The sequence below is a fragment of the Echeneis naucrates genome, chromosome 1 (assembly GCF_900963305.1).
Source record: "Echeneis naucrates chromosome 1, fEcheNa1.1, whole genome shotgun sequence".
Lineage (NCBI taxonomy): Eukaryota > Metazoa > Chordata > Actinopteri > Carangiformes > Echeneidae > Echeneis > Echeneis naucrates.
This window is the reverse complement of record NC_042511.1, coordinates 5,371,435-5,398,952: the sequence shown is the minus strand read 5'-3', so window position 1 is coordinate 5,398,952 and position 27,518 is coordinate 5,371,435. Positions and strand designations below refer to the sequence as shown.

Genomic DNA, 27,518 nt, shown 5'->3' with positions numbered 1-27,518 from the left:
GAATGAGATTGCAAATTACAAAAATACAGTAAATTAAATATTTGGTGTATCACAATTAAAAATCTAATCAAATTTATTTATAATGTGCCAAATCATAACAAAGTTATATATATATAACATCTTCCTTTCTTTATTTTAACAGTGTATTAAGTAACAGTGATGGAACATGCAACATGCAACACTGTGGCCTTTGTAAATAATGTGTCTCCCTTTAAACTTTACCACCATCACATGTTCATGGGGTCGTTTTCAGTCTGTCTTCACTGTGCAGAAATTAATTATTCATAATGTATCTACTCTTACCAATTTATTAGCATACAAGCAGTATAAATGTAAAATTTAAAATACTTCATAACCTTTTGGTAGTTTGAGTATAAAAGAAAATTTGAGGTGTTAATACTTATCCCACTCAAACATTTTACTAGAGTAAGACTTGCCACAGACACAGGATTTATTGAAGTTTATCAGCTCTGATAACTTATTCATCAATCATGGATTACACTACACGTTGGGTGACTTGTAGTTCAGTAACTTGTGTGCATTTTTGCACTTTATTCACCTATTCTTGTGCAATGTTTGTTTAAATATGATGACAACGTATTTCCTAACTGTTCAAATCTTAATACCATCGAACCATACTTAGTTTATTTGGACAAACCTTGGTGGTTTTGAAGTGATGATGTCCCTGGGTTGTGTAGAATCTATCTGTACATTGTAGTTATATAAAAAGGTGATTTTAAGAGCGAGGATTTTTTTTTTGTTTGTTTTGTTTTTATATTATTTTAGTGTGAGATCAGCGCTGTGTGAAGCTCCAGTTTCCCCATGTTGTCTCGGTCTGGAGCTGTGAATAGATAAGAATATAACCATCTTTTTACCTCACGGTTCATTCGTGTGACCTACATATTCAGAAAACTGATGCAACCGGAAGTGAGGGGAAGGAAACCCCGCCCAGTTTCTCACCTCTAGCTTATGATTGGCCAGACGCTCACGTTCTCGCCGCCGTGATTGGTCGGTGTCGCTGTTGGGGATAGGTACGGACCGCGCTGGGGCTGAGTGAAAAGGAAGCCACGTTGACACCAAAAGTGCCGTTTTCTGGTTTATTCTGACGCCAACAAAGCTCCGGACACTCTGTCATCTCACACTTAGAGGCCCAGGAACCTCAGGGGGAACATTTAAGGAAAGGTAACCAGTTGAATGTTTTGGAAGTGACGAGCTCGTCGCCGTCGCTTTTTCCTTTCAGGATGTGAAACGTCGCTAACAGAGCAGCTAGCTCGGCTAATACTATCATCCTGACCGGCATCAAGGCTAAAGTTAGTCCACACCAGACCACGGGAAAATGTACACTGAACTTTAGCCAGTATTTCAAGTTACAAATTCTTGTCTCACGAAGCTGAAAGTCACAGCGACATTTTATACAGAGAGTGTCAGAGGAGGTGTTTCATCATCCGCTGTCCCTGGACCTGCTGCAGTCTTCGTTGCTGATCAGTTCATACTGGACCCTTCAGAAAGCCAGAAGTGTGTTGTATGTGTTGTGTCAGTCATCGGCTGTGTGTCTGTGTTTAACAGGACAGAGACGCCACATCATCTGACAGGATGAGTGTTGGATTCATTGGAGCAGGCCAGCTGGCTCACGCACTGGTGAAAGGCTTCACAGCTGCAGGTTTGACCGCCGTCATCATTATGCAGACTTTGCCATGAACTGATTCCAGCCCATAAACCCTTATCATCTGTCTTGGCTCGGATAAAAGGGCTGGCTCATGTACACACAAAGTATGACCTGCAGAGCTGCACGACTAGACACATTCTCCGCGCATGTACAAATCATATGTGTGTGACCTGAATGATTTTATACATAATATCGTTCAAAAATACCCTTTTTATATAGTTTTATTTATTTTCTAAAAACTATTCTTTATCACTCCTATCATTTAGCCTCTTTATTTTACTGTTGGATCATGCAAATCTCCCCTTTTTGGATCATTTTCTGTCTACATCTTCATACTGCAATCTACCTATCCTTCTGTGTCCCTTCTCAGGTGTGATTGCTACACACAGGATTACAGCCAGCTCTCCAGACACAGATCTGCCGACTGTGTCAGGACTGAGGGTGAGAGGACAAGTTTCTGCATGAATGGTGTTGGTGGTGCTGTATTGTCAAAGCATTGTTGTGAAAAAGTATTTGCCCTCATAGGTTTGTTGGAGAGGTCATAATGAATGCGTGTTACTGTAATTATATTTGTTTGTCCTCCCCCTAACCTTCCCTTTCACTCCTTTTCTGCTCCAGAAAATGGGGGTGAACCTCACAACTAGCAATAAAGAGACTGTCAATAAGAGTGATGTGCTCTTCCTGGCTGTGAAACCCCACATTATCCCCTTTGTGCTGGATGAGATTGGGCCAGACATCGAGGACCGTCATCTCATCGTATCCTGTGCTGCAGGTGTTACCATCAGCTCCATAGAGAAGGTTTGCCTCCTTCACCTTTTCGCCTCCCCTGCCGCTCTGTGATCCAGGGTTATCAATCTTCTGAAGTTTCTGAGGCACTCTACCTTTCTATACGTTTTTCATCTCTTCTCTATTCTTTCTCAAATTGCATTTTATGAAAATGTTTTATCCTCGATCTTAAATGTAAAAGCAATGGTTTTACACATACTGATCTGGTGTTTTCATTTTCATCATGTTAACAGAAGCTTCTCCAGTACCGTTCAGCACCCAAAGTCATGAGGTGTATGACAAATACTCCGGTGGTAGTGAAAGAGGGAGCCACAGTGTACGCCACTGGGACACATGCAGAGGTAAAGAGGATGGATGTGGAGTTCAGTGTCAGTATTTTTATTGCATTTATAAAATGGATGGATTTCAATTTGTTGGCTATATGTCTTTGCCTAAATAACTGCCAAACACTGTACTGTTTTCTCTGTGTGTAGTTCCAGCTGAATCTCAGATAAATGTACCAGAGAGCAGAAAGTGAAGGTTGGAGTGGATTCTCTGCTCTCACCAACTATTGATTTATTTTTAATCTTGTTAATCATCAAGTTGTCCCACCATTTTAGGTGGAGGATGGCAAGTTACTGGAGCAGCTGATGGCCAGTGTTGGTTACTGCACGGAGGTGGAAGAGGATCTCATTGATGCTGTCACTGGACTGAGCGGCAGTGGACCAGCCTATGTAAGTGAATGATAGTTCTGTGTTTGTCAGAAAGGGCAAAACAGTGTAATGTATCCATCCATAATCCGGGGGGGCGGGGGGGGGTCCTGATGTGAAAGAAATAATCAGTGTAGACCTTTTGCAAAGAATCACATCTGGTAATGACAACATTGTGTCACAGGATTCACAGAAACTTCCCTCCCTCTCATGCCTTTCCCAACACATGTATCAGCAAGGCCATTGTCTATGTCTAGTCATTTCAAGCTTATGTGACGTTTTTTGGAAGGCTTGTTTCCATCACTTATGTCTGCATCTGTCCACATCAACTAAAGTTTGTTTTCACTATTTATCAGCTTAAAAAATTAAGTCTATAAGATTTCAGAAAAAAAATCACTGTTAATCAGAAGTAAAGAAACTCTGACAGTCATGCAGTCAGATCAGACAGCTCAATATTTAGCTCATCAGACATACAGAAAGGCAAACCAAACTCCATAACTTTTTTACAGAAAATATTGTGTGTTAACTAGGTTGATTACAAATCTCATTGTGGCTTTATATACTGAGGTCAAGACTACAAAGTTTGTCATTTTAAAGCCTACCTCTGTCAGTTGCTTGTAATATATTTATCTTTTTTTTTTTTTTTGGGCAGGGCGTGGTCTAGGCTTGAGACCAAGACAAAGACAAACCATGGCAGGGAGAGCAGGTTAAAGGAGTGCCTTCTTTTGTTTGTTTGTTTGTTAGTTAGTTAGCTACTTGGAACATGTTGTTCTCTCTAATGAATGTCAGAAAACAATGTTAGAAAACGTACAAGGAAGCTCAGCTGTGGCCATGATATGTATTATTATGCATGTCTTTCCAAATCTCAAGCTTTCCTGTTTTCTGAAACAGTCATGACAAATGTGCCGTGCAGCAGACAGAGGTGAGCGGCGGTAGAGCAAATTAAAAATAATTGGGTCCGTCGGGTTCATCTGCTTTCTGCGTACAGTTTGAGTCTCAGACAGGTATTTTAAATACAGTTGAAAGGCTCTGACTACTTTCGGTTTTTGATTGTCTGAGGAGCAGCAAGGTTAAACCAAGTGGATGTCAGTGTTAAAGAGTCAACTTATTGTAGAGTAAGGAATCAGTAAAAGAGAAACAAAGTCAGACACCATGATGAACTTATACAATGCCTGTACGTTTGCTAAGTATGTGATGGCACTGTTGCTTTAAAAATGTTGTGCTTTTACAGGCGTTCACGGCAGTGGATGCTCTCTCAGATGGAGGAGTGAAGATGGGTCTACCCAGGAGACTGGCTGTCAGACTGGGAGCTCAGGCGCTATTGGTTAGTGTGTGTGTTTGTGTGTTTAATTCACTAATAAGTGGAACATATAGAAAACTAAATGAAATTAGCTTTAATAGTGCTTAAGTGTTTTTATTCAGACACTGATTTTTACCATATAATTTATCACAGTGGATGACAAGAAATAATTCTCTGCAGATTGTGTTAACACACACTTGTGTTGTGTTTGAGCTTCTCTCTGCGTCTTCAGCAGAACTTTTCTGCTTCGTTGTTTTTCCAGCTCATTTTCTGCAAAAAACTTTTGTTCCATGCTGAGGACAATATATATCCTTGCTCTGAGTGTCTGCACTTGTTTATCCATTTCACTGTGGGGAAACTCACTGAAGGCACTACAGTAGCATCATCATAATGTTGGCTTGTTGCAAGCCAACATGTAAAGGCTTTCCTTCTACATCATGACGACATGTGGATATTGGAGGCTGCATTTGCATTCCATGTGGGAAAAACGCAAATTAGCAGACTTTAAAAAAAAAAAAAAAAATCCTGTTCTTCTAATATTTCTCCTCCTTCTCCTGGTTCTTTTCAGGGAGCAGCTAAGATGCTGCTGGACTCAGAGCAGCACCCGGGCCAGTTGAAGGACAATGTCTGCTCACCAGGGGGTGCCACCATCCACGCACTGCACGTCCTGGAGAGTGGTGGCTTCCGCAGCCTCCTGATCAACGCAGTTGAGGCTTCGTGCATCAGGACAAAGTAAGGACACTTGCACTTCTCTCGCCATTATTGGCTTCTTAGGTCATTGATTTTCATTTAAGTTTTATCTTTTCAAGTAAACAAAAATTGTAAAACATTTAAATGACAAATGTCTATAAACCTGCTGAATCTAAATTTTACAGTTTGGCTGGATACCCCCCTCCCAGAAACATTTTCCTACAACCAACAATCAATGAAATATTTTTTATATGAAGGGTTCAATAGTAAATTAAAAAAATACAGTAAAATCTTATTATTTCTGGAATGCAATATTGTTGTGTGAACCAGTCTAATATCTGAACTGAGAACTCATGGGCTGTGGCTATATTCATGCTTTTCAATTTTAAACCTGAAGGAAATACAGTGTAGATGGCTGACCCAAAGCTTCTCTTCCTTTCACAGAGAGCTGCAGTTCCTGGCAGACCAAGAGCGTATTTCTCCAGCTGCCATTAAGAAAACAACTTTGGACAAGGTGCTCCAGCAACCTGGAGTGTCTGTCAGCGGAGTGGCTAATGGGAACGGTAGAACGGGGCTGAACCTGTTCAACAATCGCACAGCTGGGATCAAGAAGAAGAACTAAGGCTACATTGGCACAGACACACACAAACATGTTCAGGTGTAAGTGTACTATGAGTACAAATGTGGACACGTACATCTTAAACTATTCCACAGCAGAAATTAAAAGAACAGACTCAGGACTGATCTGAGATCACATCCAAATTGCTTCACCAAATTATTTATGCATACTTGAATTACACGCGGGCTGTAGACATGATTTACACACAAGAACAGGTGGATTCTGGGTGCGTTACTCAGAGTTGCAGCCTTATGTTGTGATGCAGGATTACTGTCTACAAACACAAATCCAGATACACTCTGCAGAGTAAAAGTGCATTTACAATCTGTTATCTGTCTGTATTTGGGCTCTAGACTATGTAGAGCTGTTGAACAGTAATGACCCAATGGGCCATCAAGAGCTCCTGGTACAGGCAGCAGATGGCTGCTGGGATACCATCAAGCTGTTTGTGTACGTCTTAAATGTCTTTATGATAAAACGATTGAAGCCACATTGTTAGTCATCATGTGCCATTCATTTGGTTGTATAAAAGTCATAATCTTTGTTTGGCAAACAAACTTTAATAACTTCTATTTTATTCGTCATATATGTACACTATGGTCTCCATGGATACAGTGCTCTCCCTGTGTGTTACTATGGAGTTTAAGTACAGCATACCTTTTACAAATATCTTTGTTCCTCACACTCAAAAAGGTCATTCCAAGCTTTAAAAAAGCTATGATGTCAAAGTATTTTTCTCATGGTTCAGCTCCTGTTAATAGCTTTTGGGGTTTTATTTTTGTTTTCATGTGCGCTCATTTCATGATCTGGTGGCTCTTTAACCCCAAATCCCTTCCTGAACATTCAGATGTTTTGTATATTGATGGCAGATCAAAATCTAAATTGGTGTACCCCTCTAACAGACATTATTAAAGAACCAGAATCTGATATAATTGTTCCAATGCTAGTGTGTCTGGGACTGGATCTATTATGAGATACTCTACAGCGCCTGGTGCCCCTTTTCTTCCTTTTTGGGCTTGTTTTGGATTTTCACTTTTTTGTTTGTTCCCTCTTGGTTTAGTTATAGATGTAAGTTTTCCTTAGATTACAAACAGACCATCAAGTCACACCCTGGCCTGCAGGTGGTGCTATGTGATCAGTGTGACCAATGAGAATATGTCTATGAAGCTCAAGTTACACTCTTCAACCAGTTTCCAGGACAGAACTACATGAGATTAGCACTGGTCTAACATCAAATATCACCACACCACCCGACTAACTGGTGAAGAGCATTAACTGTAGCACTGCAGCTACACGTGTCACCTGCTGGTCGTCAAATAAGCCTCCAGACGTCTTATTCTGCTTCCTCCTCATATGTCCCCCCCAGCCTCTTGAGCATTTTCACAAACAGATCTTTCCAGCAAACTCAGACTATGCATGTGCCATAAATAAGACGAGTAAAGGTTTTCCCTCACTGGCCTGGTGAAGCTTTGTGATTGGCTGTTCAAAGAGGAATTCCAATTCCACAGCCAATTTTAGAAACTTTCTGTCAGCGGGTCATATGATCAGTGGCAGTGTGGGATCCTGGATTTCCCTCCATATCCAACCCACAGCTCTTCTGTCGGAGCCGTGCTCACAACATCATTATTCAACAAGTCCTTCACCTCAAAGTCTTAGATTTGATATGATTCATTTTATATCATACTATTATTAGAAAAATTTACTCAATCTCAAAAGTAGTACTGTTGTTTTTCTAGAAAAAACAGAAAATCCCTTGTGATGCATATATTGTGTGGGGCACTTAATATTGATCCACTAATGGATAAGTGCCATGTAACTGTTGTGACTGCTTGATGTGGAGCCAGAAATTACTTTATACTTTGATAGTTTAGGTCAGTAGTTCTAGGAGACAGCCCCTCATCCCAAACAAACAAATCTGAGTGCTTGTGAGATGGTTAATGAGAGAGATGCCTTAGGAGTTTCTGCATGAGTAATTTTGAAGGGAAATCATTCTTACTGATAACTCATGTAAAGCCTAACAAGAAACCCCAGCTTTTTTTTTTTCTAGAAGCCAAAGAACCACAGATTTAATTTTAGTAGACATGTTTTGGTCAATTATAGTGTGAATCTGAATCAGTTACTATAGCCATCAGCACCAGAATACAACTATAAAGTAGCATTAAATGGAAATACTCCAGTAAAATACAGAAACTACAAATAAATGTTACTTTCTACCATGGGGGCGTTGAGATTACCAATATCAATAGGTTTGGAGTTAGCGTGATAGCAGAGGGCTGGAGCACAGGACACACATGGGTAAGAGACAGTAGCTAAGGCAGACTCAAAGCCAGTTAAATGCTTTTTGCATATTTGGGCCCGTTCCTGTGCTCCAGGCGGCTACATTTTGGATTAACAGATGCCACTTTGTGCTGGGATGAGATAGGCCTGTGGGTCTATTCAGGCAGTACACAGGTGCATAATGGTGAAGTAAAAATGATGGAAGAAAAGTGCTGGTTTGTGAAGAGCCATGTCCTCATCATAATTGAGCAATTTATAGCTGTTGTAGGATTAGTTTATTTTTCTTAAACTAATACACACACCAGTGTCCCTTGATTAAATTGCAACCCACATGCTCTTAGTGCTCTCAAGCTGTTTATTTGTGCGTGCAATGGTTTTTCCTCCGCCACTGAAGTGTCTCGGTAATCCCTCTTTTATGCCAAAAGGTTATTCGCTGCTTGCTCCCGCCGCTCTCCGTTAAGATTAGCCATTCCTGGAGAGACTTTCATTTGCCTCTCATTATTAGACTTCTGTTACCTTTCGTTTGTCGAACGCTTTGAGCGCATCTCTTCCCACCAAGGTGAAGAGGATGTGCTCTATGTCAATCATCTTGACACCGGCAGAGGGTCTAAGATGGCAGTTCACTTGCAGATAATCTTACTAGTGTGGAAAGTTTGGTGTGTGTGGGGATGGATGTGTGTGTGTGTGTGTGGATGTGTGTGCACCTCAGCCCAGCATGGGATTTCTGTCCCCAGGTAGGCCAGATGCTACCTGTCATCTCCATTCAATCAATGTAATCACTGACCTTTGCAGTAACATGGTTGTTTGCATATCGTATCAAGGCCAGGAGGAAAGCTAGAAACCAGGAGGAGGGGATATATGGAGAGGTTTGTTTTTTTTAAGCATCCACCCAATCCTCCCAACAATGAAAAAAACTTACAGAGAGCAGCAGGGACAGAGATGTTTGTTTGTGGCCAGTCAGGTTTCCATGTTCCTGTTTTGCTGAATGTGCACTGCAGTGGTGTCAGTGTGTGTGTTTCACACTTGTACACAACTGTGATCTCTGGGCTGATAGAGTATCAGCTTGATGCAGCTGTCTGGTGAAACGGTTGCAGAAAAGAGGAAGCTCTGATGATTTCCACACTATCAGTGAATCTGCAATATGGGCTTCTCTCAAATGCAAACCTGCAGTTTTTCACAGGATTCACCTGTGTTTTTTTTTCTCTTATCTATCAATCAATCTATCTATTTATCTATATTTTTACATTGATTAATGTAACGATCTCTGGTTAATTAGCGCCTCATTGCAGCATATGCTAAAAACTTAAAAAAAATGGAAATCTATGTAAAAAACTGAGCAGGTTGACTGCAATTACATCCTTGAATATTCTTTTTATTGATTAAAATCTTGGGTTTTGTCTCCCTTAGCACGATGAATGCCACCAACATGTTCCACTGAGGGGATTGGTATTAGCCAAATGATGAGCAGAGTGCTTGGTGCTCACACATGGAGTTTGGTGTTCTGCTCCAAGAGTTACATTTTTTTTTTCTCTATACAGAGCAGACAATCTTTTTGCCTCATGCTGAGTGCTTTAAAAGTCCATTGGCATCATCATTACCTTTTCCTGAAAGTATATTCTCTCTTTTCACCATAAAGAGATTTTTATTCCAGCACAAAAGGACATGTTTTTGCTTTGTTCTTATGAGTTAAGGCTGGTGAATTGGTGCCAATTCCAACATTTACAATTAAGCATGTAACATTAGCTGAACATTAACACCTGCATTTCCACCCTCCTACTTGAAATCTACCAAGCAGAGAAAAAAATAGATGTGGCGGGGTATAATGTAATGTAAAAACAATCAACTATCAAAATACTGTAAAGTACACTACCTGTGTGTTAGTTTGACACATTAGTTTTGCAGGACTTTAGCTTCAGTGAGTGTGTAAGGTCTGGTGGGGGGATGCTCCGGACAGTTCAGCTCTGTTGGGATGGAGGTATAAACTTTATACCTCTGAAAGAAATAATGGCTTATAACAACTTATATACTTGTAATTTGTTATCATCTATTAATGGTTTGAGTGCTTAATTACACAAGCTCGAACTCCCTACATGCCAGTAAGGAGCATTTACACTGTTGCATTTCCTCAGTAAATGCAGAACATTGCCTTTCCTGTTTGCATCCCCTTTGGATGAAAAATTGCCAAAATTGCTTTTTAAAGATGCTTTTCAGGGGGCAATGCAATGGATTTATCCAGAAGACACTCATTTAAATCCAATTGTAAGATGCCCTAACTTTCTGTATGATATCTAATTTCTGTATTAGTAATTTCTTATAAATATCAAACCAAATTCAAGTGATATTTCAAAATGAGACTTTCAGCTGCCTGGCAGACATTGACTATGACTCCTCAAAGACAAGTGGACATCCGAGTGGAGACATCAGTCACTGAATATGTAAATTAAACTATTTTTATAAGCCCAGTGATACTACCTGGAAAATGACTGTCAATAGGATTTGACTTTTTTTTTTTTTTATCTTCTGTGGAAAATAACTTATTTCTTGGAAACTGAATATTGATGCCTTACTGTAAAGGCGTCCTAATATTTTGATTTATTTTATTCTAAATCAGTAAGTCAGATATGCAATCGTCTTTATATATTTCCCATGATTGACAGCCTGGGGATGTTGGGATTTTATTTTGGCTGCAGAGCTGTGAGATTATCAAAAAAATAAATACAACTTTAATTAAAAAATAATGTCTCATATTTAGGCTTATCGATGCAGAGTTGATATTCCATATCAACTCTGCATTGATATAAAAATTCAGTGGTATAGCTGTTCTTCAGAAACTTTTTGATACTGCCATTTCATGTCCCTCTTTTAGAGGAAGTGATACAGTGATAGAAATCTACATGTCAGTTGGACCGCTTAATTTCAACAGCTTAAAAACGGACACTAAAGAGAGAGCTGTGTGTTTTTTAGTGCAGCTTGTGTATAAATTAGATGGGAGGAAAATGCACGACATGGTGTCCAACTGTCGCGTCATATTCTAAAAACACCAAAAAAAAAAAAAAAAAAAAAAAAAAAGTTGGCATTTCCCAAAGCTGATAGGATTCAGTGAAGCTGGGAGCATTATTGGTTCAGCGTCAGATGTTTAACTTTTTATTTATAGTTTCTGCCTAATACCTTCACTCTCACCGGAGCCAATCAGCGGTTCAAATGTTCGCTCTAAGTTTAGACATTTGCGCAGAGGTGGGGGTGCCTTGTCACACTTTCCACACCGACTGTCGCGGGGACAGTCCATCACACAGTAGTAGTGTCTCATGTCTCTTTAAATGCAGGTTGCGTAGATCCTTCATGAATGAAACCATGTGATCCAAACATCATTTGACGTCTGGCGCCTCCGACCATAAAGGAGTGGATATATCCAGATCTCCGCGAGAAGGCGTGAGCGGAAAAAACATTTCTCCAACTGTCTCTCCTCCACACCGGGTCGACCAACCATCGGCGGACCCCCCCCCCCCCCCCCCCCCCCCCCAAGCCTTCGACGGTGCGGTGGGCGAAAGGCGCGCCGGTTTGACTTCTGGTGAGTCAGCTTTCTTCTTCTTATTCAAAAAAAAAAAAAAAAAAAAAGAAAGTAAAATTTCTATGAAAACAAGCAAACTGCTGAATAAAGACTTGCTGTTTTTGCTGAATGTGCACAGCCGCTGCCAAGTGCTGGGCGCACTTCTGTTGCCGTTTGCCCCGGTGCTGCTGCTGCTGCTGCGCCGCCGCCGCCGCCGCCGCTGCGCCGTCCCGATCGGCCGAGCTCACGGCGGCGCAGCTGCTGTTTAAAGGGCAGCAGCCCGGTAGTGCTGAATCATCACCGGCCGGTCGTCATCCAGCTCCCTGCACACTCCGCTGAAACCGGGCCGGTCGCTCCGACCGACCGAGCAGCCGGAGATTTCATAACAACACAGACAAAGGGGGGGGTGTTGTTGTACGCCACGTTACGTGCGGCTGTCAAGCTGACAGAGAAGCCATGTGTCGGAATTAGAGGACCGAGCGGGACCCGGAGAGAGAGAGTCCGCCTCCGTGCTGCCGGTTCGGCCGGGGATTCCCTCCTTTTCTGCCCGGTGAATGACTGAATGCGCGGAGAGGCGAAAGAAGCGGAAGCGGCAGAGAGAGAAGTGGAGGGGGGAGCGAATCTGAACGTGGAGCGGCAACTTGAGGGAGCGGAAACGGCGGAGAACAACACACAGCATCGGTGTTAGCTCCTCCGGCTGTGCCCCCCCCCCTCCACCACCACCACCACCACCACCACCCGGCGGCTGAAGCGGCAGCGGCGGACTCGAGCTGACGCGACCCGCTGTCGCTTCACCAGCTGACCGCAGTGCTGCTGCTGCTGGCGCCGCTGCTCAGGTAAGACGGCCCGCCAGCTGCTCTCCGGCCATGCCGGGCTTCATCAGCCGCTTTCCCCGGCCGGCTCTGCGGCTCCTGAGGCAACCTCCGGGCTAGTTGCCGCTGTTGTAGTTGGTCGTGTGGCATAAGTAACGTGGTGTTGTGTGTTTTTGTTTCTTATCTTTTTTTTTTTAAAGAAAGGAAACAGAAGGGGGGGGGGGGCGGACACGGGCAGCACCGAGCCGGCTGTCATTGTGCCGTAACTGTCACACGTCCGGCGGTCGGCGGCGCTGACTCCGTGTGACATTTGCTTTGTGTCACACGCCGCCCGGGCCTCCCGGTGTGTGTTTGTCCAGTCGGTCTATTTCCTGCCGTGCCCGGTCGTTTTAAAAAAAAAAAAAAAAAAAAAAAAAAAAAAAAGCCGACTGCGCTCGAGACGGAGATGCTGATTCATCACAACGTCGTTATTTCTCAACGTTAGCGCGAGCGAAGCGGAGGCATGAGGGAGCCATGGCAACATGGCACCGGCGGGCGGACAAAGGTCTGGCGCGAGGGAAGGCAGAGCCGGGAGACACCGGGGAGCCGGCTCCGAAATAAACAGGCCTGACGCGTCCCCCCCCCCACCCCCACCCCCCCGGTGTGGGCCGACGGGTGACCGTTCACAACGTGACGAACGACAAACACGTCCGTTTTCCCGGTGAGCTCCGGGAGGCTCAGGAGGTTCAGCCAATCCAGGCACCTTCTGTCAGTGGATGGAAAGCACATGGAGACAGTGTGCAGACAGGCATGACGAATTTAAAAAAAAACAACAACAAAACACTACATTTTTTTTTATAGCCATGTTTTCTTTTGTTGTTGTTGTTGTTTTTTTTTTTACTTTTGAGTTACAACAATCTCACAGTCCCACGCAGACAAACAATGACACCTGCTAACACTGACGCTGCTGCAGTGCATTTATTGAGTTCACAAATCAAAAATTGGCCTTGCGTGTGATTATAACTCAGGCTATGTGGTCAAAAACAAACGGCGGCTGGAGGGAAGGACACCTCGTCACATTGGTTGCTCTTATACCCACACAGGCTAAAAAAAGAAAGCACCTCAATGAACTATAACGCAACCTGCAACAGAATAACCTCAGATTGATCTCTTCAGGATGGGCCATTATCAGCTGCCTGGTAGCAACCTATGAGCTTTTGCAACTCTTAAACACAGAAGAGTAATACGGAAGCACTGTGGGCACAAAGAAAAACAGAAACTTCACCCCCTAATGACTCCATATCAGCAGCTTTAGTTGGAGTCAGCACTCTGCGGAGAGTATCAAAAGTATGTAGTAAGCAGGTTGGCAAGTACTGTAATAGAGGGTCATAATGATGAAACAGTTGTATCAGTGTTGGAGAGAAGAGCACCCCCATCCCTCGCTCCTTCTCTCTTACACACATACACACACATTTTTCCCCATTTCCTTCTCACATTGCGAGCATGCACACACACACACACACACACACACACAACCTAGGGGCTAAGCTTTTTATACTTGGTATCAGTATTTGATCAGTGCTTGAAGTGCATTTCTCTGTCAAGTACTTTCCCCCACTTCCCTGGTGTTCATGGTAATTGAACGCTGACCAATGCTTATGTGTGCAACTTTGCTGATGGTGGCGGAGCGGCAAGGCGCGCAGAGCAAAGGGGGATGAAGGAAGAGGGAGGAAGAATGAGAGATGGGATTTGCGGAGAGATTGAGAACAAGGACCTTTTTGTCTTCAAGGCATTCCCCTGAAAATGCTGAGGCGAAGCAAATGCGCTCTCGCTTGACAGATGGCGTTTTCACTTGTTACTTACCACAGCTAGTTTCTTTGCCTTGTCGTGTGCGCGTGTGCACGTGCACGCGAGAGAGCGTGCAAAGAGAGTAAGAGATATGAAACACCTATAAGATGCTGAGATTGAGTTGCTGTAGGGATTGTGTGTGTTGGGGGGAGGGAAAAAAAAACTGTTTAGTTTTTAGCAGCAATGTGGAGGAATATTATTATTTTGCCATGACAACATTCAGCACTCGGCGTTTGAGCTGTCTCCATCCCCTCATGGTGTCAAACTGAAGCTTCTCTCCTCATGCTACATCAGAAGTGTGTACGCGTGTGTGCGTGGTTGTATACACTTGTTTGATTCCCTGCATGTGCAGGGGTCAAGTTGATGAAACACTGTGTAAAGCTTCCTCTGGCTGTGTGAGGAAGGAGCGATGGGAGAGGAGCTATTGAACTAAGAAAGATGTTTACTCCAGAAGAAAGAGAGGTGTTTACTTCATAGCAAAAATTATGACTTCATTTAGCAAAGGTACATGGGACCCTTTGTTTTAACAATACGCATTGTTGCTTTAGTTTTGAAACACAAACATATTTGTGGCTTTCTAAAGGGGAATATGCGATTGTCTTACATGACAGTAAAATATGTCAGGGCTATAGACAGCTGAATGTGTAATCTTGGGCTTTAGGAAATATTAAAGAACATTTTTTGACCTTGTAATTGTGAATGGAAATAATTATTACCTGAATTCCAGTTCTTGTCAATTTTAAAATTTTCATTTTAGATTGTTATGAGGAAGATATAGTAAAATACTATAGCCTTGGCGTTGTCCTACTATGGTCTCACTGACTAATGTGGGCTATGGTTATGTTTTGGCATACGTGCTGATACCAAGGCAATATTTTATCCCTAAAACACCTTAAAATAACAAATATAATAAATATATATATTAAGTATTATAAGCGTTGATTTTGTCTTCACCTTCTGTCTGAGCAGCCGTGCAGGAATAACACATAGATGCAGATCGGGGAACACAATTAAGAAATAAACTACAGAAACAAACTCAGCAGGCATTCACTACAAGCTGACATTGCAGTCGGTAGTTCATTCAAGTCTTTAATCCTGAGGTGGTAGTTAATAGTAACACCATTATATTGTAATGTGTTGTTGTGTTGTTCCCAAAATCCTTTCCAGCTCCTGGATTATATTAAATAAGAAGCTTTACAAAGGCAGCGCTTATTGCAGGGCGACAGTGCTGGATTGCATTCGATTGCACAGGTGTTGACAATATTGTCCACCATCTTTGTGCGTGTGTTTGTATGTAAGAGAGTCGATGTTTGGGGAACCATTTCTAAGTGGCGTCTGTGTGCTTATGATCTTGTTTACTACTCTGATCTATTTCAGAAAAGTCTTGTTATGCTTGCAAATTTCTGATAGTAAGAGAGAAGTAAAAAGAGGGAAGTAAAAACAGGAATAAAAGATGGAATTAGAGAGAGGCAGAGAGAAAAGGAAGCAGTGGGGCAGATCAATAGTTGAGTGTTTTTTCTCCACAGTAATGATGAAATATGGTGTAAGCAGATCTGGTGCATAATCATTGCTGTGCTCCACTGTTTTGTTTTTTTTTTTCTGCTTCTCTGTGAGTGTGCTGCTTGTCCTTGTGTTATTTTGAGTTTGTGTGTGTGTGTGTGTGTGTGTTTAATGTACCATCCCTCCAAAAGTGTCTTGACTCCTTATTTACATAACCTCCCCAAGAACTGGAAAACGTATGAGTTCAAGATAAATCCCATTGCAACATGCAGTAGAAGTCAAAAGGATTAGGAAATGGTTTAAGTTCAGTCAAAGTGGCTCGCATTGCTGATCCAACAGTGTGTTCGGATATTCATCAGGTCTTATCAACATCACTCCTTGATTCAAAATCTCATATTTTCCTTCTGAGGGCCAGTTGGTTTGTTGTGGAGCTCTTTCAGACACACACACACACACATACACACACACTCCACATATACACTTCTATCATATAAGGACTTCGTTTTGCATGCAGGGTTGAGATATTGAGAATGGCGTGTAGCTGTGCAGATGCAAGGCCCTGGTAACAGGAACATCCGTACCAGGGGTTGTCTACCAGTTGCATCATTTTATGCGCCAACTTGCCGCATTTTTTAACTGCAGTGTGACGATCCCAGGATTGTGGTATGAGTTTCTGAACCTTTAAAAACACACACACACACACAGACACACGTACAAAGTATGGATCAATGCCAAGAAGTAGTTAAGAGAGGGAACGAAAATATGAGTGGGCCTCAGACGTAGCACCAGCTCTTTGCCTTCACCTGTGGCATAAAATTATTTCCATGCAATGACAGTTCTCCACTGAGTTATAATTTTTCTGTTCACATCAAAGTCTAGTTTGGAAACTCCACATCAGGCCTGCTCTGAACTGATGTGATAGGATTTTAACATCTGCAGTCAGGATGAACTTTTTAACCATATGACACCTGATTAGACTTTATTACGCAGCACCACATGTTGCTATTCTTTCTTTTCCTTCGAAAAGAAGCTATTTTCCATTCTGGTCTTTTTACACAACGGCTGCAACATTTATTTTCATTTCATTTTCATTCTAATCTGCAAACGCAGACATATGATAATTTGTTTTGGTAAAATGTCATTAAGCTTGACAAAATATTCATCATAGTTTAACATCTTAAAATGTCTTGTTTTGTCAGCCCAACGGCCTAAAACCCAGAGAGCTCCAATTTACTATCATAAAACACAAAGAAAATATTCACACCCAAGAGGGCAAATTTTTTTTTTTTTAAGGCTGAAAGACAAAAATTTTATTTGCCTAATTTGTCATATGAGTCACCCAGAAAATTTGTTTCATTTTGATTTCCATTATGTTCTTTTGTGCTGGAAACCACACAATATATTCAGTACACTAGAAATATTCAGATGATGCACAAACACTAAGTGCACGATTGATACATAAAACATTGAAGTTATTTGGAAAAAGCCTTGATCATTAGGAAAATGCTCTTTCGTTAGGATAAACTTTAGCTCTGCCTCTGTCCTTTGACTTTTAGAGACACCACTTTTCTGAAATTTTCCACATAAACATAAAAGTAAAACGTATGATGAAAGTCCACATCTATGAAGAAAAGCAGGCAACATGCCTGCATATTTTGAGGCATGATGCCCATTATCTTAAGGGTCACCAAGAATGTCTCGGTGCAACATGTTTCTGCTCCTCATGGCGCCTCGCCCCTCATCACCCTGTGTGCTTCCCGTTGTATATTTAATTGTATATATTAATGTGACGGATGATGACAAATGCAATGCCGCAGTCAAATGATGCGCCCCTTGCTGTTGCGCTCTTTCTTTTTGTCTCAGGTTAGTCCTGCTGACCAGGGATGTGCTGTGTCCAGGGGAGATAGATGTAACGTGTCCTTTAACTTGCTCCTGTCTCTCTCACAGCCCTCTGTTTATTAGTCACACACACACACAAAGAGAGAACCAACTTAACCTACGGTACATGCTTTTCCTCCTCTTCAAAAGAAAAAAAAAAAAGCACTATGAAAAAAAAAAAAAGAAGCCAGAGCTCAATTGCCTGACAGTGCAGTTTTTTTTGCTTGTGTTGGGAAATTTGTCATCACACTCCGACTTACTACCTGGAATGGGAAAAACGTGTTGACGCCAGGACTTTTTCTCGCCTTTAATAACGCACTTACACAAACACTGTCTCGCACACACTTAACCAGTGCACACGCTCGCACACAGAGTACCCTTTTTGAACTCTCAGAAAAGTGTGAAAGTGATCACTCTTTCCTCTCCATACATTCAAATGTGTACATGAGGCACCAAACTCTTCTCCTCCACTATTCCTTGTCTCCTCTGCTCTCCTCTGTCTGTTATCATGCTTATTTCACGCTCTGCATACCTCCCAGTTAATAGCTTCCTGCTTTTTCTCCACGCAAACAGACACACACACACACGTGCACACAGCTCCAACTACTACCCCCCGCCCCCCAGTTTCTCACCCTCTCTCCACGGTCCTGTATCTCTTCCCCTCTCTCCATACGCAGGTTGTCATTATCGCTGATCTGATTCCTAATTCTCAATTAGCCTCCACACAGTGCTCATTGTTAATTATTTACCGCCTCCCTCAGCATCCTGGGCCCACAGTAGATCAATGAGTTCAGGTACTGCTTTCCCTTTTTTCTTAAACAAAGGTGAGGTGGACAGCAGCTAGGAGCTGACTTTTGTGGCTTTTCACTCTCCTGATGTTTTTCCACTTTGTGCCTTCCCATCATGTCTGCTCTGTTCTAACGTGCGTCCTCACTGCCTCACTCTGCTGCCATCCTTTGTGTTCTTCATTATTGCTCAGAGGGTTGCCTGTGGGAGGAGGTGCAGTTAAAGCAGTTGTTATGGTCGGATTATTCAATAAAGACAGACTTGCCACTGCATCACAAATGACTTGTGACTCTTACAATCTATTCTTGATCATTCTCTGTATGCTGGCTTGTTTATGCTTGTGTACACCCACACACAACAGCCCCCAGGTCAATTTTGAAGCGTCTAATCTGGCTATTTATTTTCTTTGTGTGTGTGTGTGTGTGTGTGTTTTTGTCTATGCAGCATGCCAACCACCTTTTAAGTAGGAAGTCTTTTTCTGAGAAATTCCTCTTTGTGTGGTGGTAGTGGCCAGAGCAAAAAGTTCTCTCAAACAGGATTAATTAGGGCTCTGTCTAAGACTACACACACACACACACACACACACACACACACACACACACACACACACACACACACACACACACACACACAGATGGAGTTGGTCATCCTGTGTCTGTGCAATAAAAGGAGCCCTGCTTCAATCTGTCTTTGTAAAACTCATGATCACCAAATTCACCTTCTTCCTCGCCATTACTCTTGTTTTCATGCTTTGTCCAGGACTTGATTTGTCAACAGGACAGGATGTGAAGCTTTTCTCGTGTGTGTGCTCGCGTGTGCTCTCGTGTGTGCTCGTGTCTGCTCGTGTGTGTTTGTGTGTTTGCAGTGGAGAGAAGGTTATAGGGCAGAGAGAGTGAGAGAGATGGTCAGCAGTAGTTTCATTGCACTGGATCAGCTTCAGAACTTTTCTAATTGGAGGTTTTAGTTGTGGTCGTTGCTGAGTTCAGGACTTTTTTTTTTTTTTTTTTTTCAACCCCAATCCCCCTCCATCCATTCCTCCCTCCTTGGTCCCCTCTCAACCCAACAGCTAAGCTCTTACAAATGTGTTGAGGATGCATTTTCACTCAAACACTTTCCCACCCCCTCCTCCTACTGTGCCTGCCTCCCCTCCCCGTCCTGTTCCTCCTCATCGGTGTTCTTCTCTCCACCTCCACCTCCCCTTCTCCTCCCCCCTTCTCACTTGCCTCTCTTTTTCTTCTCCTCTTTCTCCCTTGTCATTTGGACTCCCCACCCTGTCCTATCTCCATACTCAGCATTTTTCTCGGCTGTGGGTGTGATGTCTCCGCTGTAACGCTAATCAGCTCTGGAGACGTCAGCATTCTTTCAGTGCTCCTTCACCACCACCACCACCACCAGCACCCCCCTCTTTCCTCTCCCCCTTCTCCACCTCTCTTACCTAGTCGTTCGTCACTTGCTATCTTTTTAACTCCTCACTCTCTTCTCTCCTTTCTTACCTTTTCTTCTCCTCCACCCATATTTTACTCATCTCCACTGCTTATCACCTCTTCTTCCACCCCTGTTCCCATGTCCCTTCGTCTCTGTTTGTGTGTGTAAGTGTGTGTGTGTGTGTGTGTGTGTATTGTTTCTCCACTGTAACCGTAAGCAGCTCTGCTCTTGAGTCGTCAGCGTTCTTTCGGTTGCTCCATAAAAATACAGCCTGCCACAGCAAAAAAGCTGTCTGTTGTAGCAACAGTGGCTGTGGCATTGACCACACCGCAGCGACCACCGCACAAGCATTATGGGAAGGACACCTTTGGCACTTTGTGTGTAAGGGTGTGTGTGTGTGTGTGTGTGTGTGTGTATGCCTTAGATGAATGGCAATGCCTTTGCTCAGCAGATGATCCTTAACCTGGGTGACTTACACATGGCCGGCACACATATACACACACACACACACACACACACAAACTAGTTTATTGCAGTGTTACACTGCAGTGTAAGTCAGGTTTTTGTCATCTAACCTTGATGAAATGGGACCCAAATTTATAGACCTGCTCAGTTCGACAACACCACCTCTCTCTAGCTACAACAGATGTACCAATTAGATCTTGAACAATGAACTGATTAGTCGGTGAAGGAAATATTAAAGATGCCCTGCAGAGTTTTCTTGCAAACAAGCAGAAATTTTGTTGACAGCCATTGTTTCTCAGCAAAATGCAGCGTGTTCTGAAATCACAACTAAGACGATGTCAAATATATTTTGTGATAAAAGGAATGAACATTTTGCATCCAGTCTCATTGATGTCCATGTTTACTAGCATAAACAGTGTACTTCTGCACTGGTGATTTTAATGTCGTATTAGCTGTCTACCAAAAAAAGAGGCGAAAAAGCCAACAGAACTGTTTATCCCATTGACTGCATGCATGCACTTCATGTGTGTTAATGATAGTTCAAAGAACAAAGAAAGTGAAACAAAGGCAGAACATGCAACACATCTCCATAAACTGTATTAATGTGTCTTATAGACATCCTAATGGTACATTAAATGATGATGGTGCAGTAATAAACCTTGTTATTATCATGGTCCAGTTACTGTTCACTTCATTGACAGCCAGTCAAACACATTGTATAAATAACACTTTTCTCATCGTTATTAAACACACACTTGTACATGTTTGGACCACGACAGATGACTATACAGGAGCTGTACCAGTTCAGCTATAGATGCTACAAATACCACTTGTGCTGCTGCAACAATATTGTTTGCTGTTATCAGAGTTCCCTACCATTTCAATTATGTTGGCAAATAAGGAATCAAACCTCTGAACCATGCATGCATACACTGACATGTGCATGTATCAGGTATTATCTCGAACTATAAAACTGACTGCTTTTACACATTTATGTATTGTACTACAGACTGTTTTGAATGCGTGTTTTATTATGCCCTGCTGGTGTGGTAGCAAGGGAATGTGTGTGTATGTTCTTGCTGGCGTGCTTTTTGTTTGTATGCAGATGGGGTTGGGGGGTTGGGGTTTGGGCACTTGGGAAATAAACCAATGCTTGGCAGGAAACCAACACCTCCTTTTGCACCCTCTGCTTTCACTGTCAACCCACTCTTCTCTACCCCAACCCCCAACACCCACCCTCACTCTTCATGTGTTTGATTTATCTATTGTGCGATGATGCACCTCCAGCTGTGGGGGGCTGCATCCCCACAAACCCTGAGTGTAGTCGTACATGAGTAAGGAAGTCGTTCAGAAGACGCTTGCCATGGAAAGGGTTAAATCAAGTGTCTGTACAAGCGTGTTTGTAACTGACTGTCCCAAACCCACTAAGGAGTGCTTGAAGTGCTTAAGTCAAATGCTCTGAATTCAGCTTTGGTTGGCAAACCTCATACACAAATTAGTCTCTAGCATTGCTCATTTCCCACATTGCTTGTCATTTTGCTGAAGTGATAACATCATTTTTAAGTTGCTGTGTGTTTGATGTGTTTTGTGTGCATGCACGGTGACTTGCATGTGCCTGTTGGTATGTTGTTTTTTTGTTTTTAATCAACAGTTATTTATAACAGTAGTATTTCTGGCAGCACATGTACAAACACTCACAGACAGAGGTGCATTCTCAGGGAGGTTCTTTTGACAGAAGGGAATATGAATGAACAAGAACAGGCACGCTACCTTGTGTTAAATGTCATCTCTTTCTGAAAAACAAGCAGGTTTTTTATTTTAATCATGGGTCTTGTGATGGCCTGAAGAAATGAAATGAAATTCAATTCAAAATTTGTTTCTTACATTTCCAAACTCGTCCTGGTGTCCTGTACATAACAGGGTATAGAAATATGTGATGAAAGAACAGCCTGTCTTTAATCAGCAGGTTGGTTTAACTGAACTTCTGATTCAGCAGTATCAGGTGTGGCAGTTGGAATTGAGAGCAGGAGGGTGTGAGGGTGTGTGTGTGTGTGTGTGTGTGTGTGCGTGCGTGTGCACGCGCACACGCATGTGTTTGCTTTTGTGTGTTTGCGGTGACAGATAGTTATGTTTTAAGCAAAAATTTATTTCACCAATCACACACAACCATCACCAATCCTGATGCCACCCCCTCTTGGGCAGACCATCACAGTTTGAGGGAGAACATAGAGAGTTCCAAGGACCATAAAAAGAGAGCGAGAGATGGAGAGAGGATAGAAAAGTGAGAGAGGAGATCAGAAATTTGCGTGGCAGGAGAGGAGGGCGGGTGGGAGGGGGGTGAGAGTGAGATCAGGAATCTGCTGAGTCATCATGACTGGTCTCATGATGATCGCTCAGCAGCAGCAACAATAGCCGCCCTTTATTGAACACACACACAGGTCTGAGAGATGAGAGCTAAGCCAATGCTACACACAAAGCATCTCATTGAGCACTTGTGGAGATGCTCATCCTTGGAGCCGTGTGCTCTGAGGACTGATCTCATCTTTTGCACTTTTTGTTGACTTCTCATTCATGCTGCTGTGTCTCCATCCTTTTGTCCCTTTTCCACACATTGCTGCATATGAATACACATCACTTTATCTGATGTGCTTCATTATTAAGTATTAATTCTTTTACTGCCGATGGGTGTAGGCATGTGTGTGTGTTTTTCTATTCCCCCCCTTCTCTATGCGACAGCCAGTAGTGAGGTGTGTATGTGTGTCAGACCTCTAACAGTTGGTTTTCCCCTGGAGTTCTTCCCACAGATTTTACCACTTCCTTCTTCTTTCACGCTCATTTCATTACTCTTGGCCTGAAACCAACCAATAAGAGTTCAACAGCACAAAGGTAGTGGGCACTGTCAGTGTAACCACCAGGAAACAGGAAGTCAGGGAAATTCTAAGAAAAGTTTGAGTCACTTTCACTCATACATACAAACTACTGATGCATAATACTGTAACATGCTCACACAACAGGGCTCCAACAGCAGGTTCGGATTTATCATGTCTCCGCTGCGCCAGGTAGATATCGAGCTGTGATTTTTATCGATCACACGGATCTTTGATTTTACTGAAACCACACTGGTCTTTGTTTTTGATAAAATTATGTAGGCCTATTATTTGTTTTTTCACTTATGTTCCACTCTCCTGCGTGTGTAGGTCTGTTCAGAAGAGCAAGGCTCTTGGGGCATGACGACGCCTAACAAAGGAAATAAAGCCTTGAAGGTGAGCACATGAATGTTTAAACCTGTATTGTCTATGTCCAATATATCGGCTTGTCTCTGTCTCACTTCTCTCGTCCCCCTTGTTTCCTCCAGGTGAAGCGTGAGCCGGGGGAGAATGGCACTAGCCTCACAGATGAGGAGCTGGTGACCATGTCAGTGCGGGAGCTGAACCAGCACCTGCGAGGGCTCTCCAAAGAAGAGATTCTGCAACTGAAACAGCGGCGGCGCACGCTGAAGAACCGGGGCTATGCTGCCAGCTGTCGGGTGAAGCGAGTCACCCAGAAGGAGGAGCTGGAGAAGCAGAAGGCTCAGCTGCAACAGGAGGTGGACAAACTGGCCAATGAGAATGCGTCGATGCGTGTTGAGCTGGACGCTCTGAGGTCTAAGTACGAGGCGTTACAGACCTTCGCCAGAACTGTGGCACGGAGTCCCACTGTTGGGGTTGGGGTCAGGGCTGGAGGTGGTGGAGGAGGGGTGGCGTCGTCAGTCATCGGTCCGCTCATACCAGGGAAAGTGGCGACAGCAACCAGTGTGATTACAATAGTGAAGTCAAAAACAGATGCACGGTCTTGAGGGAGGGAAAGATAGATGAGGGTGTGCCATGATGGAGTTCAGCTGAATCAGATTAATTCTTCTTCTCTGCTGCTCCCCTGTTCTCCACCTGCACTGACTTCAAATAGCTGGACAGCCTCGAACGCTTTGTCTCAGCCTGTACCTGTAACCTGTGTCATGTCAGTGCAGCTGAAGGAAAGGATGGAAGCAAAAGAAACTTATTGAGACTATATAGATGTAAGCCCTTGGTCAGTGCGTGATCATTTAGCACAGCACAGATTGACAGGGTTCCTATGGTCACTGAAAGCCCGGAAATGATTAAGAAATTGAGAATTGGGTATTCCAGGCCAAGGAAAGAACCTTCAAAATTTGAAAACAAGACAGAAATGCATCTTGGGAATAATCATTCACTTTTTTTCAGTTGCCATTTAAATCAGTCAAAAGTTTGATTTCAATATCTGTAAGTCCAAAATCCCTGTCACACATTTGCACACTAGATTTGATGTCTTCCTTTGCCTGAACCAACATGTCTCACCAAGTAATTAAAAGCTAATTAGATGAACTACCCCGATATAAATTTTCAGAAACACAGATTACATGTGATCCCCGAGTAGCAAAAGAATACAGGAGATCTCATGTAACCTGCTGACTTCAGTGGCTGCAGAGAAGTTCCATCTTGATCCACCTAGCCAAGAACTTTTTCAGAAAAGTACTATAGAAAAATATATATTACACAATGGTGGTAACTGTATTTCTACTGTTTTGTACTGTGTTGTCATTCACATGAGGTCCAAAGTGTATTCTCTGTGTGTGAATTGTTATATATCAGGAATTCTGTGAAATTCTGTGGCGCGTGTCCGTTTTGGTATTGCTATATTTAGTTAGCTGTATTTTTTTTCTACAGTCTCCTCACTTTCTATGTCTGACTCTCTCTCTCTCTCACTCACCAATTATTTCTCTGTCCTTCCATTTTTTTTAAATTCCAACTGGCTTCCATTAATACATACAGTACTTCCTGGATCTAACGTAAAGAGGAGGGAAAAGGACAATTGATATTTACCAAAAACAAAGCGAAATACAACAGGATAAAAAAAGGAAATAAAGTTATTGAAAGTCAGTGACCTTATCTCAGTTTATGAGAATTTTCAGGGAAATGGTTGCTTGAACACTTAAACTGAATTAAGATTAAAGTTATCTTCTTTCTGTTTGAGTTCCTCTCAGAAGTATATGTTTGAGAAATTCGGAAGGGCAAGTGCCTTGGTCTCCTAATGATATGCATCATGAAGTAGTCAGCAGGACAGAAGGAATTGTGGAAGGACGGTGGAGATTCAGTGCAGGTGTTTGCTTATGTGCTTGTTGGGACACACTGACCAATCAGGAATTAGATTGTGACAGCATTTAATGCTTGCTGTTGTGTTGTTGTATGAGCTGTGTAGTAGCCAGCAGGATTAATAACAATACTAATAACACCCATTTGTGTGACTTGGCAGCTCATTCACTTCAGAAAATGAAAAGGTCTGCCCATATTTACCCTCATTTTCTAGCACAGAATATGCCTTTTGGAAAAGTGTTATTCTGTAATGAGGAAAAATCCGCGTAGCTGTTTTATGTTAATTCCTTAATGAATTGTATGTTTATGAAATTGACTGACTCTGAAGTCTGGGCTATTACCCCAGCATCATTATTCCTCCAAAACAGAGTGGTTTACATTGCATTCCTCTTGCTTTTAACCACTAAGCTCACTGTGCAAGAGCAAATGTGATTACTGACAGTACGGTCAGCTACTGACAATAACAAAGATATTTCTCAGAATTTCCACTCACACAAATGGGCTGTCATGTCACTTGAGCTTTACCATGAAAGTCGTCCTATGTGGTGTTCTATACTCAAAGAATCTTTGTCTATGTATGGTAGAGTCTGGAGTTTTATAAAGACAATTATCTTTGCATTGTTTGTAACAACCTGTTAAAAAAAAAAAAAAAAAAAAAAGGTATAGTCGAAATCTGTTTGATATACAGTATCTCTCTATTTTGCAATTGTACCAAAAGTGGCTTAACTACTGAATAGCTTTGTTTTTTCCTCTAGTGACTAGGCACGTGTGTGTAACCGTGAACTAGCGTGTGGTGTGCTGTGTAGGTATGTGACGAGGTAACTATAATGTTCACTATTTCATAGATATGACTTTGTTCCTTGATCCTTGTTCCTTTGATTTCAGGCCGAAGCAGCTGATTACACCATTGGTGACTGCACTCTTTCTCTAACCTTAAAATCTTTGTCCCCCTGGCCACCAATATTCTGCTCCAACACTGCACACGTGTTAGATTATTTGTTGATTTGCTCATAATCGGTGCGAATTATTTGGAAAGTTCTTTCACAGCCAAGTCATTTTCTGTATTTCTGAACAGACAGGCACTTGTATTTCTGTTCTTGCACGTGTTCGGCACTCATAATTTGCAGACAGCATGACCAATGAGAAGAGGAAGTGTCATGTTTAACGTCACAAGCTTCATAATGTGTGTATTCAGGACATCTAGAAACTGAGATGCGAAACTCATCAATGGGCCTGTATATCACCCCCTTACTTCAGTAAGTTATTTTTTGTAGTGCGTGATAAATTTGTTTTTGCTGTGTACATTTTCTATAGTTATGTATATTTAATGTTGCTCCTGTTTTATTTGCTTTTGAACTGTTCTTTAAGTGTCAGGGAAGTGAAATAACCTTTGTTATTGTATTTGGTGTTATATGAAGTGAAAAAAAAAAATCTATTCTGCTATTTAATGGTTTGTCTGTTCTGAGTGAGGTTTATTATTATCAAGTACAATTGCCTCAAACAGTTTTTCTAACCAAGGAAAACCAGATTTAAATTGAGTCATTTACTGAACCAGAAGCAATTTACAATGATAAAAACATTACATAGAAGCAGTCTTTTACCTGGACCGCTACTTTTCCACTGTGAAGAAAAGGGTATTAACAGTCCTACTGCTGTGCAGTTATTAAGATTAGTAAGGTATGTCTTCGTCTGTACAGTACATTCATATAAAGTAGAATTCAAACAGGTGAACAACGAGTAAAGGCATAGAGGAATGGGATGGGTTTGCGATTTTCAAAAATGATTTCTCCATAATCTTTACATTGATACCCATTTGCATGTTCAGTTGATAGTGAAACTGACAGAACTTCAAATGTCCAATCAAAGGATTGTACTTTAGGTATTCAGCCACAAACATATTGAGGTATCATGCCTGTTGTATTTATATATTTCTTTCAATTTTAAAAGATTTCTCCGGTTTTTATTGATATTATGCTCCTGATTTTCATTTTTTCTTATCATCTCTCACTCTGTTGCTTTCTGTCTATCTTTAATATTTACTTGTTAAATGTTGTTTTTCAGTTTGTTTGTTTGTCTTGTTTTGTTTTTTGCTACATGTCTTGTATGG

General features: G+C 42.1%; 2 protein-coding genes across 4 annotated transcripts; both read left to right on the top strand.

Annotated features, from left to right (window-relative positions):
• The first annotated feature begins 1,030 nt into the window (after nucleotides 1-1,030).
• On the top strand, nucleotides 1,031-6,677 carry pycr1b (pyrroline-5-carboxylate reductase 1b). The gene is made up of 9 exons (XM_029503728.1): nucleotides 1,031-1,182; nucleotides 1,567-1,660; nucleotides 2,037-2,107; nucleotides 2,285-2,464; nucleotides 2,686-2,793; nucleotides 3,052-3,165; nucleotides 4,373-4,465; nucleotides 5,010-5,173; nucleotides 5,576-6,677. Exons 2-9 carry the CDS (start codon nucleotides 1,594-1,596, stop codon nucleotides 5,751-5,753), a joined length of 975 nt encoding a protein of 324 aa, XP_029359588.1. The 5' UTR covers nucleotides 1,031-1,182; nucleotides 1,567-1,593; the 3' UTR covers nucleotides 5,754-6,677.
• A 4,618-nt stretch (nucleotides 6,678-11,295) lies between these two features.
• mafgb (v-maf avian musculoaponeurotic fibrosarcoma oncogene homolog Gb) lies at nucleotides 11,296-26,094 on the top strand. Of its 3 annotated transcripts, none has more exons than XM_029506098.1 (3): nucleotides 11,296-11,595; nucleotides 23,465-23,530; nucleotides 23,623-26,094. In XM_029506098.1, exons 2-3 carry the CDS (start codon nucleotides 23,495-23,497, stop codon nucleotides 24,100-24,102), a joined length of 516 nt encoding a protein of 171 aa, XP_029361958.1. In that variant the 5' UTR covers nucleotides 11,296-11,595; nucleotides 23,465-23,494; the 3' UTR covers nucleotides 24,103-26,094. The 3 variants fall into 3 exon arrangements, with proteins under 3 accessions (XP_029361958.1, XP_029361967.1, XP_029361948.1); XM_029506107.1 differs by lacking the exon at nucleotides 11,296-11,595 and adding an exon at nucleotides 11,604-12,410; XM_029506088.1 differs by lacking the exon at nucleotides 11,296-11,595 and adding an exon at nucleotides 23,210-23,326.
• Nucleotides 26,095-27,518: the final 1,424 nt, after the last annotated feature.

Excerpts from the sequence above, each read along its gene's own strand:
- mafgb (XM_029506088.1), top strand. The coding sequence starts at position 23,267 with ATGCTCACACAACAGGGCTCCAACAGCAGGTTCGGATTTATCATGTCT. Across the intron at positions 23,327-23,464 it reads TCATGTCTCCGCTGCGCCAG|GTCTGTTCAGAAGAGCAAGG; the intron begins GTAGATATCGAG and ends CTGCGTGTGTAG. Across the intron at positions 23,531-23,622 it reads AAGGAAATAAAGCCTTGAAG|GTGAAGCGTGAGCCGGGGGA; the intron begins GTGAGCACATGA and ends TGTTTCCTCCAG.
- pycr1b (XM_029503728.1), top strand. The coding sequence starts at position 1,594 with ATGAGTGTTGGATTCATTGGAGCAGGCCAGCTGGCTCACGCACTGGTG. Across the intron at positions 1,661-2,036 it reads GAAAGGCTTCACAGCTGCAG|GTGTGATTGCTACACACAGG; the intron begins GTTTGACCGCCG and ends GTCCCTTCTCAG. Across the intron at positions 2,794-3,051 it reads CCACTGGGACACATGCAGAG|GTGGAGGATGGCAAGTTACT; the intron begins GTAAAGAGGATG and ends CCACCATTTTAG.